Source organism: Balaenoptera musculus, chromosome 9 (genome assembly GCF_009873245.2).
Source record: "Balaenoptera musculus isolate JJ_BM4_2016_0621 chromosome 9, mBalMus1.pri.v3, whole genome shotgun sequence".
NCBI lineage: Eukaryota > Metazoa > Chordata > Mammalia > Artiodactyla > Balaenopteridae > Balaenoptera > Balaenoptera musculus.
Genome location: NC_045793.1, coordinates 46,891,497 through 46,911,929, shown reverse-complemented (window position 1 = coordinate 46,911,929; position 20,433 = coordinate 46,891,497). Strand labels below are relative to the sequence as shown.

Sequence of the window (20,433 nt, the reverse complement as noted above, 5' to 3'; positions counted from 1 at the left end):
CTCAGCACAGAAGGCCTCACAGCTGGGAAGTTCTCAGGTGTCTGGATGGCCAGAGGGGCGTCCTTTCTGCTCTGTCTCTCTTTCCTCCTCCTTCCCTCAGCCAGACCCTCAGTGATGGTCATGCCTGTCCCACTTTCCCTCTCTCCCAGCAGGGGACAGTTCTTACACACAGGGTAACTGCTGACCCTTGGGCTTCAGGGGTCAGGGTGTGGTTGGGTCTCACTGGGGACTGGGAATGCAGACCTGAGTTCCTGGAGTCACAGCTTCTATTCCTCAACCCAGGGGGCCATCTACCTGGGACCCTCCCTGAGGCTCCACCCCAGCACCAGGCCTGTCCTCAACAAATGTAATGTCCCCACTGCTTCAAGACCTTCAAGAACCACTCCCACCCCCTCCAGGAAGCCTTCCAGGAATGCTCTAGTGCCCACCAAACCCATCTTTCCAATCCCTGATGGTTGATTTGTGTGAGCTTGGTCTTTAAGCAGCCTGGGGCTCTCTGAGGACAGGGCTCAGACTTTCTCATCACCCCTGGCTCCTGAGCACAAGCAGGCAGACCCAGTGGGAAGACCCCTGTGGCTGGAGACCACCTAGTTTATGTGTTTCCATTTTAACACAACTAGGGCTTCAGAATGTCTCTAGACTGGCTGGGGTTCTGGGAAGTGGACACCCCCAAGTCCTCTCCAAAGGGTTGGGTTAGGTGAGGCATCTCTTCCCCTGTCCTGGCAGATGCCTCAGTATTGATGGGCCTGCCATTCTCAGCAGGACATGGTCCTGTGAGCCTGAGGTCAAGGAGCCGAGGCTGAGCCGGGCTGGGCTTGGTGATTCCGCAGGAGGAAAATGACCCTGTCCACGAGGCTGCGGGACCCTCTTTGCAGCCACGAGGACCACAGGGTCAGGCAAGAGGAGGTGCCTGAGTAGGGCAGATAGAATGAGGGATGGGAGGAGGGAGAGATAGAGTATTTGGGGAGAAGGGAGGGAGGGAGGGGGGATGGAGAGAGGGGTAGGGGGAGGGAGAGAGAGAGAGGAAGGGAGCTGGAGAGGGAAGATGGAGGGAGGGAGGGAGGGAAAGAGAATCACATAGATAGAAAACAAGATAGAGACTGAGAAATACACAGAGACATACACACAGAAAGAGACAGAGAGAAAATGCACCCAGAGACAGAGATAGAACCACACCTAGAAATAGAAACAGAGATAGAGCCATGGAGACAAAGAGAGCAACTCAGAGAGAGACACGCACATAGAGATGGGCACAGGAGTGGAATACAGGTGAGAGGTGGGAGGAAAATGGAATACAGTGCCCACCTCCGGCCAGACCACTGCCGGGCTAATCCACTTCCCTTCTCCCTACAGACAGGGAGACTGAGGCTCAGGAAGGGGGTGGGACTTGCCCCAGGTTCTACTGTGTATGGACATTATGATAGTTTTGGGTGGCCCAGAATTTGAACCTGATTCCCATATGGGCTTGGGGAAACCTGGGAGAGGCAGAGAACACCTCCTGACATAGGGCTGAAATGCCAGGCCCTCACCTTCTAGGCTCCCTTGTAGCCAGAGCTGACTGTGGGACCCAAAGCTCCACACTCCCCCCACCTCAACAGATGCACTGGCCCAGAGGAAATCAGTGAGCTGGGGGCCCACAAAATGGAGATGGGCAGGTTTCCTGGGGACCACTGCAGGAAGCTTAAGAACCCAAGGCAGTGATGACAGCAGGGCCATGGCCCATCTGGTGGCCAGGCTCGTGGCGTTGTCAGGGCCCACTCAGGGAGAGTAGGGGTTCCCTCACTGGGCCAGCTCTGCCCTGAGTTCTTGGCTGGGGACCCCATTTCTGGTTCTCGTTCTCCATTCCACCCAGTAATTCTGTAAGCTCCCCAACAGCCTTTCAACAAATTCCTTCTCTGTTTAACCCATCAGATTTGCTTTCTCAGAGGCAGCAGAGCCTTAGTTAGAATCCTTGTTCTGTTATAAGCTGTGTGACTTTGGCAAAGTCACTTAACTTCTCTGTGCCTCAGTTTCCCCATGTGTAATATGAGGATAATGCTATGTCTCTGTCATTGGGTGTGTGTAAAGATTAATGAGTTAAGACAGGTCAAATGACAGCACAGACACACAGAACCTGCGCCAGGTGGGGGAAAACACTGGAGGGGACTCGGACACGTGGACACTTAACTGGGTTCTGCCATGGACGAGCATGTGTGGCCTTGAACAAGTCTCTTCCCTTCTCTTGGCCACTGCTGCATCTGGAAGCAGTCTCTGGGTAAGAATAACAAGGCTCTGACCAAGTCTCCCACACTTGCTACCTGTAGCTGTTAGCTAACCACACAAGAACTCTTGAATACCTTGTCTCCAGACCAAGGCACTAGCCTGGGCTTCCTCATCCAGCCAATTGCGTTCTCCACATCTTCACTCAGATGTCCCTCCAGCTCCTCAGAGCCCACATATCCTCTACTGTGCTCAGCATTTTCCTAGTGCGGTCCCTGAATCCTCCCTCTTCCCTGTCTCATCCCACTCTTGTCCGTTACAAATGCATCCATGCCCTCTTCTGCTCTCGCAGCCTCCACTTGACCTGGGTCAGTCACAGTAGCCTCCTAACCCCTCCTTTTGCCACCAGAGACTCTGTGCCCCAAAGCTGAGCTCCTCTGCTCACAAGCTCCCCTAGGCTCCCTCCTGCACCAAAGGTGAAGTCCTCTGCAATACCGTGCGTCATCTGACCAGCATCCATCCATCTGGTCTCATCTGCTTCTTTCTCCTACTACCTGTGCTCCATATGACACTGGCCAGTCCCGAGGCACAAAGCACGGTCCTCATCTCTTCCCCTAGACTTACTATACTTTCACCTACTAAAATCCCACCTGTCCCTAGAAGTCCAGCTCAGAGGCTAAACCCTCCCTGATCCTCCAGGGTGAAGGCATGAGTCTTTTCCTGTCCCTCTAAGCTCTTCTCGCAAACTGTCTCTCATGGATGTGGTGCTGCCCAGTGGTTAAGAGTGATGGCTGAAGGAGCTGATTATAACCTTGAAAAAAGTGACTTCATGTCTCTGAGCCTCAGTTTTCTCATCTGCAATATGGGCATAAGAGCAGTACATATCTCAGGGGGCCTTAGGGAGGTGGGGATGATGGGATTATGTATGCAAAGCTCTCAGCGGTAGCTGGCACCTGGACCATGATCCACACTTGGTAGCTTTGTGGCCGATTCTCTGTGCTCAGCTGAGTGGACGAAAGTACATGAGGACTGTTGCCTAAGCTTCTGTCCCATGCGGGCAATGCCCGCCCTCTAAAACATGAGGCTTCAGCGGGGGTCTGGCTGTAGCATAACAAAATTAGGCAGGAATAGGAGCCGGGACCCTTCCTCCTCTTCCCCCAGGCTTCTCATAGGAGCTTTTTCCCTCCCCGTGTCCTTCTTTCTCCAGGAAAGATCCCACTGAAAAGGCAAACAGAGCAGGAGGAAGCGGTGGCTAGGAGGCAGGGGAGGAGAGAAATCAGTCACCCCATTGCCATTGCCATTAGCTACCTCGGCTCTTCCCACCTCAGCCGCCACACTGGTTAATGGCAATGCTGCTTCTGTCCCACATGCTTCTCCCATTCGCCAGCAGTCAGAGTGCGGGCAGCACTTTGGTCCAAATGAAGAAAATTGTTCATTAGTACCAGGGGCTAATTGGCACTCCGTTTGCCAACCTCCATGGCACCCTGACCTTTTTTTCAGCTTCTCATTTGACGTGATGTGAGTGGTCTGGTACGTGCTGCGGCACCTCCTTTGGGAAGTCTTCTCGTCTCCCCTCCCCTCTTCCTCCTCATCCCATAGCCCCCTTGCACTCCCCAGTCAGGGCATTTATCACTCTGCATCCCTTTTGTCTGTTGCAATTGTGAGTGGGGGCCTCAATGCCAGTGCAGTGGCTGGCACATAGTAGCTGTTTAATAAACTGTTTGAATACTGTGCTCAGCTTGGCCATGGAGAAGAGATCCAGGCCCTGTCCTTGGGGGCTCCAGGCTAGTTGGGGAGAGAGGGGACAGCTCAGGCTGTAGGAACCAGAGCAGAGCTGCCTCAGGTCCACAGGCCGTGGGGTGGAGGGGCCGTATCACCTCACTTAGCGCTTGGTCTCCGGGCTCAGACTGAGTCAGGGCCCCTGATCTCCACTGCCCCACCCCACACGGCTCACAAGATCCTACAAATACAGTTTTATAATCTCAGGACTGGGAAGGAGCGTGGAAGCCATTCCTTCTGCTTGCACATCTCCTGGGTCAGGGACCTCACCTCCTCCCAGGGAGGTGTGTTTTAATCATGGATAGGAAGTGTGGTCAGATGACGCAGAAATCTTCCTCAGCAGCCCCACTACCTCTCTCACTCCCTTCCATTAGGAGCACCACTGCCATTGGACTCCAAGCACAGCTGTTCTCTGGGACACGAGAGCCCTCCGCTGGTGCAGACAGGGGAATGCCGCTCAGCCTCAGATGCAGATGCTACCGTCTAGCCCTCTAACCATCTCTCGGGGTGAAGGCCTGCGTTTGGACAGGCATGTGTGTGTGTGTGTGTGCGCACGAGTGAGGTGACAGGGGAGCTGTGCCACTATTCAGACACACATTCAGAGACAGGTTGCTATGATGTTTGCAGGATGAGGGGCTTCAGACAAACAGATGCCCTCCACTCTTGCCCAGCGTCTCAGAAGGCTCTTTGCTGGTGGGGCGGGTCTGGAGGTGCGAGTGGCTGTTCAGGGTGGGCTAGTGAGGCTGCATTCCACAGCCTCACAAGACACTCCCACTTGGCTCCCATCAGACCCTCCACAGGGCATAGACTCAGGCACCCCGCCCCCCCACTCCCAGAGCCCATCCGGAACAACCCCACCTGGATGCTGTGTGACTCCTGTAGCCTCTGCTGCCGTCCTCCCCAGAGTGTCAAGCCAGCCGGTGATTGGCCAGGAGGAAGGAGAGCACAGGCTGTTCTCCCAGAGAGTGGGGGTGGGCGGTCCTGATTCAGACACCATGCGTTACCTGGGTAGCAGCAGTAGTGCTGACCACCGCCCCGGACTCACAGCCCAGAGGGCCGGTCCGGGGACATTTGGGTAGGGAAGAGGCTACACCCCACACTCCGGCCCAGAAACGGCTACGCTTTGCATGTCCCCCAACACAAGCCTCACCCCATTTTTCCTGCCTCCTGCTCTCCTCCTCTCCCACAGTAGAGTCTGATCGTGGCACTCACCCTGGGGGTTGGGAACTTAGCCTATGCGCCCCACCCCTTCCCACCTCCCCGGGGAGATGGGGGGCGGAAATTGGCTAAACAAAGAGACGCCCTAATGGAGAAACTTCAGGCACCAAGAGTATATAATGTGGCAGAGAGATTTGTCCTCAAAAGGAAGGAAGTACTTCCTTCTCTCCTTTCTGGGCTCTCAGCGCATTGGAGCACGGGAATCGTGGGCAAATCACCGCCTTACTGAGGTCTGAAGCTAACAGTGAGGTAGGGGCAGAGGGAGCGCCCACAGTATTATGTCTTTAACGCCGGCCGTAGAACGGTGCCACCGCCCTTAGGTCTTCGACGCTGGGTCCGGAGCCCTCGCTAACCCTTAAACCGCCCTCCTGGGAGGCGGGTGCTGAACCCGCGGCGGAGGGTCCGGGGGACACTCACGGGTCGTGTTGTACTTGACGCCGTTGAAGTACTCGGGGCACTGCCTCTCCACCAGAGCTCCGGCCGCGCTCCGGGGCCAGCACGTCCCGATCTGGTCCAAGGTCGTGTTGCAGTAGGAGTAGGGACCTGGCGACGGGAGAGAGCAGAGCGGGGCTCAGAGGGGTTGCTGGGGGCGCGGAGCACCGCAGGACGTAGGGCGCTCGGCGCTCGGAGCGCGGGGCCCTGGGGTCACCCAGCGCGCCAGGGAAGGAGCTCGCGCCGACCCGGTCCGCTCGCCTCCCGCCTACCCTCGGGGTCCAGGGGCAGCCCCCAGCCGTCCAAGAGCAGCTCTTCTGCCAGCTCCAGGCTGCAGTTGGCCTCCAGCAGGCTGCGGAGCAGTGCCGCGTCCATCGCGCCCCGGAGCCGCGCGCCGAGAGGGAGTGTGAGTGCGCGTCCGGCGTGGCTGCCAGGGGCTGGGTTCGAGAGTGAGCGGCCGAGAGAGAGCAGGGTCCTGGCCCTGCTCGCCCAGCCCGACCTTTCGGACAGCCTCCGGACGCTGCGCCGGATCGCCCGGAGCTGCCAAGTCGGGACCTTGGCGGAGAGGAGCTGCAGAGCGCACGGAGCTGCCGGTCCACCCGCTAGGTCGCGGCCAATGGCGGCACCAGGGGGCGGGGCCAGGCGGCTCCTGTCGCCCTGGCCCAGGCTCCCGCCCCCGGCCCACCAGCCCTGCCCTGGGTCCGCCTTCTCAGGCCCGGGCAAGGTCCGGGGGAGGGTGGCGGGAATGGAGAGTGTGGGCCTGGTGGGCGGAATGACCCGTCCGAGGATCGAGGCCCAGGGGTTGCATGGCGCAGCAAAGCGTGCCCGCCCGCCCGAGGAGCCAGAATTGGGTGGCTCGCCGCCTGACTTTCTCCTCCTTGAGGGAGGACACTGGAGGGGGCGACAGAGGGAGTGGCGAGTCCACGTGCAGATGTGCGCTCTAGAAAAGTCCCATTGGCCTCTGGGAAGGAAGTGGATTGGAGGGGCTTCGAGGGAAGCAAGGGAGCCACTGAAGAGTCTAGTGAGATCAAATGGCCTGAATGGGTGCAGACCCGGACCAAGCCGTGGGGGCCGGGATGGAGAGGGACTTCGGGGAGTGCCAGCCCTGGTGAGGAGGAACTGGAGAGAGGAGTGGGTGGGTGGCTTCCAACACGAGCCAGGAGGCAGGGGTAATGCTAGGTCTGCCGCTTGGGTGACTGGGGGCGGGGGTGGTGTTGCCATTTAATGACATGGAGAAGTCCAGGGGAGAATCTGGCTGAAATTATCTGGAGGATTTCAAACACCCGGGTCTTACTGCCCTGGGTTTCAGAGGGAATAAAGTGAGAAGTGAGACCCTCTTTTCCTCTTGGCTTGGGCAGGGCTGCCTGAAACTGGTTCCACACCTGTGTGTGTGTGGTGTGTGTGTGTGTGTGTGTGTGTGTGTGTGTGTGTGTGTGTGTGTGTGTGTGTGTGTGTGTGTGTAGGAGAGATCAGACCCCATAGCAAGTGTGGAGGAGCTAAAAACCTTTATTTGGAATTTGCCTGGGCCCCTCAGGACTGCCTGCTCCATAATTCCCTGTGGTTCCACTCCGAGTGCCTAGGGCAGGCCCACTGTTCATGCCTGCTGAGTGGGGGGATCTGGGCTCAAGAGACAGGGCCTGGGGTGTTGTTCACCCCAACTCAATCTCTACTCCCCCTGTCTCTGTCTCTACTCTCTATGCATTTTACCCCAATTCTCACCCTCTCTTCTGGGGCAGTTTCTCCATCAATGACATGTTCTTAGAGGCCCCTCCCAGCCCTGACAATCTCTGGTTCTGAGTTATGAGATGCAAAGGCAGACGTACAAAGGAAGATGTACATGTGTGTGAACGTGTGTGTGAGTGTATGTGTTTCTGTCTTCAGAGGGCAGGGAGAGCTGGGACCCAGTCCCAGCTGGGCTGGAAGCCCCAGGGGAGCTAGACCTATCCCTTCTTGCCATCCTCCACTGGGAACAAAGCTGCCAGAGAAGGCTGAGACCACCCTGAGCCAGCATTATACCCTGAGCAGGGAGAGGAGAAGAGGCAGGCTGGGCTGCCTTTGTGTGCTCCAATCTCACCAGCCTCCATATTAATGCTGCTGTCACTGCCCAGGCAGAGTCAGAGAGCACTGAGGCCAGGGCTGAGCACAGGAATCTCTCCAGGGCCAGCTGATTGGCAGGTACAAGGTACAGACCAGCCAGCCAGGTCTGTCTTCTGCCTTTTGAATGGACAGAGCCCTTGGCTCAGCTCAGGCAGCTGCAGAGGCAGAGGTCCCTTAGTGTCCCTAATAACCAGTGCCAGGAGCAGGTGAGGATCAGTTGAGTCCCAACTCCAACCCTAGGCAGAGTCCTGTTGCCAGTCCCAGGCTGAGATTCGGCCCTGGTCCCAGACTGAGCCCTGCCCCACAGGGTCCCGCGTAGGCTAGAGTGTGGCCGGCAGGATCAGCCCATTTCTTCATTGGGAATTAGTCTCATTCATGCACAAAGGAGGGCTCTCCACACACTGATCCCAGCACAGGGGGAAAAGGAGAGATCAAGCTAAGTTGTTAACCTGTTCATCACCAGAGCCACAGCACAGGAAAAGCAGCTATCTCATGGGGTGGTGAGTACCCCGTGACCATAGGCCAAGGACTTATCGTCTCACATGAAGAATGGAAGGTTGGCCTGGGTGACCTGGACTGCTCTTAACTGGGACAGCACATGGGATATAGGTTCCTCTGGGAAGTGACCATTTCAGGGGCAGAGGCAAAGTTCATTCTGCGTCTTGACGGGACAGTCAGGGCCTGAGCACAGGCCCACAGACCTGGGGTTCCCTGGTTTCCAGGATGCAGGGCCATTTCGTCATGGAGTTTATTATCATAGGTATGACTGTCTGTTATTCTAGATGTGACAGAGAGGAAAATGAAAAAAGGAGCGGCTTTGGAACAAATTGATTTTACAGCTCAGTTTAGTGTCCACAAATAGGTAAACGAGGAAGATATTGTAAAGAGCGAAAACTTTCCTCACTTAGATTAAATTCAACTACAATTAATAAAGTCTGGGACTTTTTGCTAGCTAAGGAAGCAGAGGTGGGTGGGAGGTCCCTGGGATGGAGGTGAGCTCCCAGGCCAGGCTTTGGGGCAGCGGTATTTGGGACAGTCTGTGTGCCCCCAGGCTGGTGGGACAGGTTGCAAATAAGTTCAGGGAAGTGTGACAGGTGCTGGGGAAGATACCTGGGTGTCATGAGCAGAGCGGGGGTGGGTCAGGTGCCTCTGGCCCACCTCTGATGTCAGCTGCAGTGGCAGTGGATGGTCCTCCAGTGCACAGCTAACACCGGATAGGCGTGCACAGCACAATGGAAAGACACACGGTGTCTCGCACAGTCGTGTGTCTGCACAGCACACACACGTTCTCTCACTCATCCCACCACCCATCAAACGTCAGCTAGAAAACAGGATTTCAGGGGACAGAGTCTGCCTTTGCATGTCTGATGGGGCTGTGCTCTGTCAGGCTGAAGAGACAGGGAGTATGCAGGGCTGGGACAGGTTGTGGGGTTCACTGCAGTTACAGTGGGACTGCTGAGGACATGGAGGCCTGGGAGAGGCTAGAAGGTGCCCCTCTCTTGCCCTGCAGCACTGGGGACAGTGCCCCCGGCCAGGCCAGATACTCCTTCCCCATCCTACCCCACTCCACGTTGGCACAGGGGAGATGGCCTGGTGTCTTCAGGTTGAGCCTTGGGATCAGGCTTCAGGCCCCTGGCAACCGTCCAACCCCACACTGTCATTTACAGATGGCCAAAGGGAGGCCCAGAGGAGGAAAAGGAACTTCCTCTCCAACAGCTCCCAGGCCTTCCTCATCTCCACAGCAGACTGGGCTCCTTGTCTCCTTCACTGGGGGAGGAAGTGATTTCTCTAAGACCGTGTGACTTCTTCTCACAAGAGCGGCTCCCCATTGCCCTCGGGACAGAGCCCAGCTCTTTAGCACTGCAAACAACATTCTTCATGATTGTCTATTCCCCATCCTCTCGCTCCTGCTCAACTTGAGATGCACTTTGGAACAACTCGCCATTCCCTGGGAACATTCTCTACCTCTGTACCTTCGCATGTGCCGTTCCCTCTGCCGGGAATGCCCTTACCGCGGTGCTCCAGTTAGCCTAGCCGACTCCCATTCACCCTTCTAATGTTCAGCTTAGCCCTCACCTCCTTTGTCTTGTCTGGGGTGGGTGGCCCTTCTCCGTGCCTCCGTCTGCTGGGTGCTGGTCAACGTCACATCAAGGTTGATGGTTTTTCTACTGTGACTCCCAGAGGGCAGGGCTGGTCATGTTCACTAAGCAGTCCCCAGCACCCATCAGAATGCTCCAGGCCTGTGCTCAGTGAGTCACCACTGAAAGAACAAATGCCCTGGCAGCAGCCCTGTCTCCCAGACCAAGGTTCTCTTCCCATTTGACCAGCCCTGGGGTGTGTGTGTGTGTGTGTGTGTGTGTGTGTGTATGTGTGTATTGGATTAGGGAGTTATTTCAAGGAATCCTTGATTCCATCTGGATCCTTATATTGCCTATGGACTGAAAAAATAATATGCCTTACAACTTACAATATATGCTCTATTAGATTCCTCTGTGATGAATAAAACAGAAATAATCCACATAAAGCCTGCCTTAAGTCTCTTGTGATTATGTGTGTTTTTCCTTTATTTGGACCTCAAGGGAATGCATTTTAATTGATCAGAGTCTTTGATTCATGACCTCTTGTTATCATTAGCCCATATATGGCCCAACTTTATTTTATTTTAGTCTTTTCTTTTATGGATGTTTGTATGTAGTAGCACATATAAGGAATCTATTGCCCAATCCAAAACTAGATCATTACCAATCACTTACGAATTTATCTATATACTCCTCCCTCAGAGGGAACATTCTTTTGAATGTTGTGTTTATCATTCCTTTGCTCTTAGTTTTTTCAGTTTTATCGCATGAATGTACGTCTAAACAATAGGTTGTTTGTTTCTACTTGTTTCTGAACTTTGTTAGTCAATATGCATTATCTCAATCAGTGGACACCTAAAAGGAGATCCCTACCATGTGGGGACCTGAGAAACTATCCCTGAAGTCCGAGGGCATCCTAACAGCCTGCATGTCCCACCGCAGGGGCATGGTTAATGAAGGATGATGCGTCCCCACCGTGGCTGCTAGGCAGCACCACAGCAACGTGGTGGATGAATAATTAATGACACAGGGAAATGTTCACTCCGAATTACAAGAGGAAAAAGCAGGTTACAAAACTGTGGACACAGGATCATTCCAGTTTTGTGGAGAAAAGAAAAAAAGAAAACACATGAGGCTCTCTGGTTTGATAAACTTCTGGCGGATGTAAACATTATAAAAAATTCCTGGGTTGTGGGATAATGAGTACTTATCGTCTTCTTCGGTTTTTAAAAATATTTTTTTCCAAATTAAATATATGTAATATGTATTCCATTTATAAACAGATGGATGATATTACAAGTCAAGCAGGGCAGAGCTCGTGTCTGGAGAGGCTGGGACTCTCCACTAGGCTCAGAGGTGGGGAGGATGCGTATCACCTGCCAGGGGTCACGGGGAAGGCGAGGGTCCATGCCACGCACTGGGCAAAGAGGGAGGGCAGGGAGAAGGTGGTGGATTTGCTGATGAACAAGTGTTGCCTCTGAGAGCAAAGAGTTCTGGCGAGGGGAGGGTGGGAGCTCTCCTGAAATGGGGGGCCTCCATTTTTTGCCCAATGGCTGCTTGACACGCTGGTGTAGCCATGGTCTCTCTTTCAACCTTCACAGTAAGCCTCTGAGGTCGACTTTGACCAATTGTTAACAGATGAGGAAACTGAGGCTCAGATGTTATAGGCTGACTAGTGTCCCCCAAATCCATATGTTGAAGCCCCAATCCTTAATACATCAGAATTTGACTGTATTTGGAGATAGGTTCTTTAAAGAGGTCATTGCTTTAAAATGAGGTCATTAGGGTGGGCCCTAATCCAATGCGACGAGGGTCCTTGTACAAAAAGGAGATTAGGACGCAGACGCACGCAGGGGGAAGACCGTGTGAAGACACCCGGAGAAGACGGCCATCTACCAGCCAAGGAGAGAAGCCTCAGAAGGAACCAACTCTGCTGACACCTTGGTCTTGGACTTTTAAGGTCCAGAATCATGAGAAAATAAATTTCTGTTGTTTAAGCTACCCAGTCTGTGGTATTTTACAGCAGCCCAAGCAAATTAATACAGATGGGTTGGCTGACTCGTCCAGGGTCACAACGTTGTTAGGTGGAAGAGCTAGGATCCAGACTTGGGTCTGTCTAACCCTAACACCTGAACTCTCGACCACTCCACTGTTAAGGAGGGCAGAAAACAAGGTTTTCCTCTTTATGCATGACTTGGGCTGCGTTTGGTGCTGGGTCCCAGTTCTGGCCAGCACCCTAGTCTCCTTGTGTTCCAGCAGTAGCTCCAGATCCCAAGGGCACCCACAGCCTTCCTCCTTCCTTGCTGCTTCTGTGGATGCAGCCCTGAGAAGGCCAGGACACTGGGCGGGGCCTTGGGGACATCTCTCCAGAGCCCGTTAAGGCCTGGGGCTCTTCTGAGTTAGCTCTGCAGTGGCTAACCCTGACTCTGAATCAGCCGCCAGGAAACTCTAAGGGGTCAGAACTCAGGGTCCCAGCTGCTACTTCACAGGTTCTTACCAGGAGGTAACATCTGTAGCCACGGCAAAGGGAGAATGTGTTTTACACCTTCTTGCTGGAGTTTGAGAGCAGCAAGGTGCCCCCTCCTCGGGCACCTGAATGCCAGGCCAGCCAGCTTCCTTGGGTGTAGACGCAGGGAGCCGGGAGCTGGAGAAGGACTCCCGGCCAAGTTCTTCATCATCGGTGAAGGACCTGAGCCCCAGTGGGGAAGGGGCTGCCCAAGGACAGACACAAGGCCCGGGCCTGGAAGCCAGTCACCCTTCACCACCTGCTGAGCTGGGGCTGGCCTGGGAGAGCCCGCTTCTCCCCCAGGCCCTGGGCCCGCCCTCAGCTTCCGGGCTCTACCGCCGGTGGTGGCAGGGGGCTGGCATACCTGAGAGGTTGGTGAGGGTCGTGATTGCGTGGCAGTACTGTTCCAGTAGCATCCACACGGGCTGGTCTCTGGGTGCCTGGCTGGGCCCGGCCGCCTAGAGGACAGGAGAAATGAGGGTCAGGCCCTGGCCATACAATGACAGCACATGTCTGCCTGTCCCCCACCCCACCCCGCCTCGTCCTGTCACTCATCCCTTACCCTCTATTGTACAGAGGAGAAAACAGAGGAGGGAGATGCCCAAGGCCACACAGCAGAACAGCAGCCTGGCCAGACCTGGAACCCTGAAAAGGCCTTAGAAGTGGTCTAGTGCATCTTGGCTCCCAAGGGAAGACTAATGCTCTGTCCATCCCTTGGCCCCCAAAGGTGTCTTCTTCCGGATGGGATGTGCCCTGTGTCCTTCTGTCACCAAAGCTGGGGTGGGGGTGTCCGCCAGCCCTTCGTTTCCCCAGCAAACATTTGTACTGTGCCTACTGTGTGTCAGGCCCTGGCTGGGGGACACGGTGTCCTCAGGGTAGTCCCAGGCCAGGTAGGGATCCCCTAGACTTGGAAGGTGCAGAAAAGAGGGGAGAAGAGTGGATGATTTGACTTTGTTTCTCTGTCACACAGGTAAACAGGCAGTTACAAATGTTAACCCATGGGACTCCTAACTTGGACTTGGGAAGACAGGGGAGGCTTCCTGGAGGAGGTGGCACTTTGGGGGCAACCAGACAGATGAGTAGGGGAAAAGGAAGGAAACACTGTGCCAATGTGAGCCCTTGCCAGGGAACAAACGTGATTGTGGGAACAAACGTGATTGTTGCAACAACGGCAATTCCATCCAAAAGACAGAAACCATCTAGGATCCCATCTCCTGAAAAAATCATGAGGGAGTGCTGGATGTAGAGGGACAAAGTAGATGTGGTTATCTCTGCCCTTCAGGGGACCATCTTCTGGAGGGAAAGATGGATGGGTAATCAACTTGTTACAGTGTCTACAATTTGCTGAGAAGGAATAAGGTAGCATCACAGAGGGGGTCATGCTGATGTGGGCTTTGAAGGTTGAATAGGAATTTGCCCAGCTGATAACGGTGGGGCCAGGAAAGGCATCCTAGATAGAGAGCAAAACACGTGCAAAGGCAGAGAGGCTGGAAAGTGCATGGTGTGAAACTGAACAAAAGCAATGCCCTCTAAAATTCTAACCCTTGTCTCCCATTCTTTCCAAGACCACCACTTCTCTTACCTTGTGGCCAGTGCGTGCGCGCACGTGCACTTGTGCATGTGTATGCAAGATGACTTTTGCACGTCCCCCCAACACTGATATTCCTGATCCTGGGATTCTGGAAGGCACTGCCCCACTAGTGGGCAGCCCCTCCCCTTTCTCCTGCCTGTCACATATTTCCATCCTGGCAGCTGGGTCAATGTTTGCCCCAGGATGTCCCCAGGACCAGAGCCCAACAGCCCTCAAACATCACGTTCCCCACGTCGGGCTCAGTCCATTTCCTGTGCTGGGACTGGAGGCTGCATGCTCTGCCTCACCACGCCGGCCTGGAGCTCCTAATTAATGACCCCGCTCGGTCAGGTGGGAGAGCCGAGGACGGCACAGCCACCACTTACAGGCACTCACTGCACCTGGGTTCTGCCAACTGTCTCCACAGGGCTGGAGGCAGGAGGAAGCGCTGGGAAGCAGAGGTGCTGTGTGTGAGATTAGTGTGTGTGCAAGGGGTATGTGTGCGGGGTGTGTATATGTCTGTGTGGGGTGTGTGGTTGTGTGTGTGAGTAGTATGTGTATAGTGCGTGTAGTGTGTGTGCGTCTGGCTGCTGTGAGGGGCTTCCTGAGCCCTCAGCCGGGAGCTCTGGCCGTTCGGCCTGCAGGACAGACACTGGGGGCCATGGTCTTGCTGTTCACATACCCCAGGGCTGCCAGGAGCTCCCCAGCATCAGCTTCTCGGGCATCATGAAGGCCTGGCTGTCCAGGGAGCCACCTGCCAGGGGTGAGGTGGGCTGGGGAGGGGACACTCTGGGTCCTGGGAGTGTTCTGATGCCCCACCCTCAGCTGGGTCAGGGGAGAGTATGGGCCCTAAGCCTAAGCCATCCCCCATTCCCATCCCCCTTCTCTTTGCTTGAGAAGCAGCTAGTACGCTCTCTCTGGGGGCAGGGGGGAGGGCTGAGTTCCCAGAGAGCCACCAGCCTCTGGAAGTCACGGGAGAGGCAATGCTCAGTGCAGAGGCATGTGGTGTTGATGGTGGGCTCTGACCAACCAGATTCTGCATCTTAGATGCAAGCTCCTCTTCTCAAAGCCCCCAGTGGCCACACTGTGGCCCCATCACTCAGGCATCTCATGTTCAACTTTGGGAGGGTCTGAACACCTGGCTCTGAGCTCATGGACAGGGGCGGGCGGGCATCCTCCGCCAGGACTCAGGCACTGTGGGGCTGTCCTTGTATCAGTCGCTGCCATCTGAGGCCGTGGCTGAGTCTCCTTGCTGAGCAAAGCAGGGGGCACTGGCTGCCGTGCTCAGTACTGATGTGTGCTGTTCAAGCCTGGGCAAAATGGGCGAGGAGATCAGAAGTGGTTTTGGAATAATTCCCAAGTCTGGGCTCCGTCTCCAACTCGTTCTCCACTGGTCGAATAAGCTGGCAAAGCCAAAGATGTTCATTCTCTTCAAGGGGGTTGGTTGGGTGGGTCTGACTCAGTTCAAACCTGCAACATACCCTGGAGGTGCCCGTTTTGGACAGAGCCGCTGCTGCTAATGGTGGTGGGTGGGTGGGGGAGGGGCGGGCAGGGAGGAGGAAGGAGAGGCCGGTGCCCCCAACAAGCCCACGGCGGGCCAGGGAAAGCAGAGACACAGCCATGAATAATTATCCCCAAGGCCTGGGTGATGAGCTCTCAGAGGCAGCAGACTGCAGACATGCCCATCCACGTTCAGAGCTCTAGGGATGTTGCTTCTCAGCTCTGTGGCCTTGGCCAAGTTACTTCACTTTTTTGAGCCTTGGCCTCCGCCTTTACAATGCGGATAATACAAACCCCATGGGGCTTTGGTGTGCGTTAAACAAATTACTGACTGTCAAGAGCTGGTACATAGAAGACACGTGTTACCTGGTGGCTCTTGTCAAGGACTTTAGGAGGGGTACAGTTAGGGAGCTCAGCAATGGGGGCTTCAAACCGCATCTGGGGGAGTCCCGCAGCCCAGTTCAAGCCCTTCTCCTCTAGAAAAGCCTCTTAGAAACCCCATGTTCTGCCTTCCAAGCTCTGCAGCCAGCGTGGCTCCCCCTCTCAGCCCTCAGCACCCCTCCCGTGTACAGTGGCCCCTGAAGACGCACCTGCACCTCCCGCACCGGGCTCACTGCTCAGCAGTGCTCAGTGGATGCTGGGTGAGAAAACTGCACATGGAAGCTGAGTCCAAGAGGACGGAAGGACTTGGTCCAAGGTAGGATGAAGGATAATAAGAGCAGAAAGAAATTCCAGGGGCAGGAGCTGAGCGAGCAAAGGCTCGGAGGCAGGGAAGCACAGGGCCTGCTCAGGAAGCAGCAAGCCTCTGGTTTGGGGATGCTATTAAGAGGACAGAGGGTGGGAAAGAGGCTTCTTGGATGTGAAGTCAGCATTTACTATGTGCTAGACACAGCTCTAAATGCTTCAGGGCAGCCCATTTAATCCTCACAACAGCCTCTGAGGTGGCTGTGAATGACCCCATTTTACAGGTCAGGAAACTAGGCCCAGAGAAGCGAAGTCACCTCCCAAGGCCACACAGCGGGTAAGGGGCTAAGGCAGAACCGTTCAGACAGTCTGGTAGGTCACAAGTTGGTCAGATACACACTGAAGAGCTGGTCCCGTGTGAGGGGGTGAAAGCCTGTGGTCCGCAAATGCTGGGAGGACCCCAGCTCCAAAAAAGGGTGAGTCAGAAGCAGCTCTCACCAGTGGAGTGGGGGCCTGTGAGCAGAGAGCTAGGTCATGGGAGGAGGGGAGGGAGACCCAGCCAGCCCGGCAGGGCCTTGCTCAAGGGAGACAAGAAGTCTGGCTTCTAGAATTGACTCTGAGCCACCTGAAGACCCCATTATCTCTCTTTTGTGGGGGACACCTTGGACTTCTGTACTGATCAGCTCTTGGCTGTCATAGGGGCAGAGAGCTGCCCCCCCCCCTCAGCCCCGCCCCATGAGGCTACAGGCTGCTGGAGCTCAGGGCCCACATCTGTCTGCTTCACATCTGGGTCCCCGGTTCCCAGTCCAGAGCCTGGCATGTAGCAGGTGCTCAATAAATGTTTGTTTGGATGAGACCATGGCCCCCTCAGCCAGGGAGAGCTGCACCCCTACCCCCAATTCTGGGAACTCAGTTCTGGGCTCTTCCTGCTTGTCAGGTAGCCTTCTTTCTGAATTTTCCCTTTGAGGATGGCCTGGGTCCAGCCGCTGTGTGCCTGGAGTTGGAAGCCCTCCCTTATACAGGGCAAGGGAGAGGCCCTGGCAGGGGAGCCAAGACAAGAGAGCCAGCTGCTCTTCCTCCACCTCGGGCCCGGTCCAGGCAGAACCTGGGGCCCAGGCGCCAGGCGGGCCTCAAAGGTGCCACCTCCCTGGAGCCGGGGGTCTGGCCCAGCCTCGTGCTCCCTCCTGGCTTGGCGACAAAGCTTCCTCTAAATTTAGCTGCTGGTCTAAGCCTGGGAGAGTTGGGACCACAGGTCCTGCGGCCAGGCTGCCAGTAACTGGACAGGAACGGGGTGAGCTCCCTCCCAGCCTTCTCCCTCTCCGCCCAAGGTCAGAGAGGACTCCTCTGGAGGGGGAGGGTTCCTCCCCAGTGTTTTCTTTCATTCACTGGTCTCACTGAGCCTGAGCCAGGAACAGAGGAAGGAGAAACTCAGGCCCTACCCCGGGGAAGGAGGAAGAGATGGGGACACTGAAGACAGGGTATGGGGAGGAGGGAAGGAGGGGGAGGAGAAAGGGAAGAGACGGCAGGATGGAGAAAGGAGAGGAGGAGGAGGAGTAGAGGGGGGAGGAGGGGCAGAAGAGAGGGAGGAAAGGTGGGGGGACGGGGCGTGAGGAGGCAGAGTCTGGGCCCTGAGCAGACACAGGGGAGACAGTACTGGAGCTGCGGCTGGCTGAGGCAGAGGGTGAGGGACTGGCAGTCAGACGAAGGAAGTAGGTAATTGTTTTCTGGAGTATCCGAGCAGGCTTCCTGGAAGGGGAGACTTTTTAGATGCTCAGTTCTAACTTATTAGCTGCCGGGAACTTGACTGAGGGCCCCAAGAGCCCGCAGCAGCTTTCCATAGGGCTCTCCGTACCCTGAGTGTTCCAGCAGGTCCCTCTTTCTAAGATGTCCCACTCTCCCATCTAGTCTGAATCCAGCCACCAACTTGCCTGGAGAAACTTCCAGGTCTTTCCTCGGCATGTGTTCTCTCTCATCTCTGAAAGCCTGTGGCTCCCTCTAGCCTCTGTCCCTCTTCTCTGACCTGTGCCAAGCCCTGGGTCCTGCATACAGTTGTCTGAGGGAGCAAGGGGGGAGGGAAGGCAGGAGCTGGCCTGCAAGAAGTCCTGTAACAGGTCACTAGGCCTAAAATTATCTCCTTAATGATCAACTCATCTAATATCCAGTTTGCCTAAAAGTCACCTCTTTCTGATTTGTTTTGGCATCTGAGTGTCTTACACTTTCGTGAAGGGGTCGGGCTGCCTGGTTTGAATCCTGGCCCTGCTACTACCAGATGAGTGACCTTGGGCACATGACCTTGCCTTAGCTTCTTCATCTGTCAAATGGGGATATTGATGGTCTTATGCCCTAGGGTGGTTGTGAAGCTTAAAACAGGTAATGTGTGTCAGAGCTTAGAACAGTACCAAGCATGTGGTAAGTCCTGTGTAGATACTAAACAGAATAAACAAAATAAGCTTATTGGATAATATATCCCTCCCTCTGGCAGATTTGAAATGATATCTTAAAAACTTAGAATTTTGAGTAAAGTGACTTACGACTGACTGAGGAGGCCTAAAAATGCTTAAAATTAAATAAAGTAGAAAATGACAGCTAAGAGAATACAGAATAGTCCCGTAATTCATAAAGTGCTGCAAATCTGAGACTTACTAGGAATACGAAATTAAATAGGCAGACAAACCGGTTTTTTAAAAAAAATACTAAAACATCAACAAAATGGCAAAAACAGAGAGACTAAATTAGCTGATTAGGTTAGAAAACACTCAGAGAGTAGTTGAACTTGGGGGAAGAGTTATTAGATGAATTAGCTTCTGGTAAATGGCCCTTGAGTCCCCTGCCCCCAACCCTCCACAGACCCCGGGTGTGTGTGCAGGGCCCTGGCCTTGGTCTTGGGGAGAGCTGTGCATGTTAGGGAGGGTCCAGGCTTCTGGAATTTGGTCCTTCCCTCTTTGTTGAGCCTTCTCAGGACAGACAGCCCCACCAGAAGCAAGAACCTGGGGCAAGAGACCACAGAAGTGCTGTCCTAAGGCCCTGGCGGGAAGCACCTTGTTGCTCAAAGGTCCGACAGGTTGGACCCAGACAAGACTTCTTGGGGTCTTCACAGAGGGGGAGGCAAGGTTAGAATCAAGGGGTTTGGAATCCAGCAGCCATATTTCTTAGCCTTACTCAACCTGCATTTCCGTCTGTAAATAACTGTCCCAACCTTCCCAGTGTTTTAGTAAAGGGCTTAGCATGGCACCCGGTGCCCAAGAAGCCTGCATGAGTTCAGCACTGCTTCCCAAAGTAGCTTCTCAAAGGCCTCGGGGGGCAACTGGTAGCAGCAGGGTCAAGGCTTGGCTCCTCCAGGCTCTTGCAGTGTGGGCTGACCCAGGCTGTCCTCCCCACTCAACCACCAGCTGGAATTTTCACAATTGCACTTTAGATCAGGCCCCTCCCCAGCTTAGCGAGCCCTGAGCTCCCTGTGCCCTTGGGATAGAAATCAGATCCCACCAGGACCCACCATGCCCCCTGGAGCCTCACACCATCTCTTCTCAGGGTTGGGACTCTGGAGCCTTCCTCCCAGCTTGCTCTTCCCTCAGCCCCCCTCTAGGACCACCCCATCTCCATCCCTGCCATCCTGCCCACCTCCCGCCAGACTTCCTCCCAGTCCTGGCAGAGGCTCTTATACCTGCACACACCTGTTCTCAGTTCCCATGACCAGAGTTTGTACATACACACTTAATTCTTAGCCTTTGTTTTCTTCGGCCAGCGGCTTCTTTAGGCTATCAACTTCATAGGGCAGGGGCCATGGGCTGGTGTTTTCACCCTTATGTCTTTACCATGCATGATCCTCCTTAAATACTGGTTGAATCAAGTATTATTGAATAAATGAGAGGGCTGGAGGCCAGACCCTCCTGGATCGCCTTCCTTCCCCACCACCCGCTCCAGGTCACTTACTCTCTTTTCATAGAGAGCAGAAATCTCAGAATAGTTGGACGAGGACCCAGAAATAAATCCCATTACCACGAAGACCCAAAGCAAGGAAGCCTGTGCTTTGGGGCTAGAGAGACCACGGTCCTCTGTAGCTGGTTACGTGCTGAGTAACTTTGGGTGAGTAACTAGTCTAGTCTTGGGCCATCCGGGGAGCTAGGGGCACGGCCTGGGCTGACTCTAAGGGGAGAGCAGACTGTTGCCTCGGAGGTTGCCAGTTCTGACGTCCCCGGGACCCAGGGTACCCTCCCACAGACCCCTCAACCTGGCCGGGCTCTGCGGCAGCAACCAGAAACCCTCTCCGTCTAACCAGCTTGGGCGGCTGGCATCATGGCCCCCAGAGGGGGACGGCTGAGTGGCCACCCTGGCCCTAACACCAACTGTCTTGAAGGCACCTAACCCCGGAA

The 20,433-nt window shown here is 55.0% G+C and overlaps 1 protein-coding gene across 6 annotated transcripts in view; it reads right to left on the bottom strand.

Moving 5' to 3' along the window:
- CRHR2 (corticotropin releasing hormone receptor 2) overlaps positions 1–20,433 on the bottom strand; it is a 44,986-nt gene that overhangs the window by 22,930 nt on the left and 1,623 nt on the right. For 4 of the 6 annotated variants that reach the window (XM_036864244.1, XM_036864245.1, XM_036864249.1 and 1 more), the window contains exons 2-3: positions 12,674–12,767; positions 5,614–5,739 (exon numbers count right to left, since the gene is read on the bottom strand). In XM_036864244.1, the coding sequence (XP_036720139.1) occupies positions 5,614–5,739; positions 12,674–12,767 (220 nt within the window). Of the gene's footprint in view, positions 1–5,613; positions 5,740–5,900; positions 6,210–12,673; positions 12,768–20,433 lie in introns of those variants that run through there. The other 2 variants (XM_036864246.1, XM_036864247.1) reach the window with 1 other exon arrangement.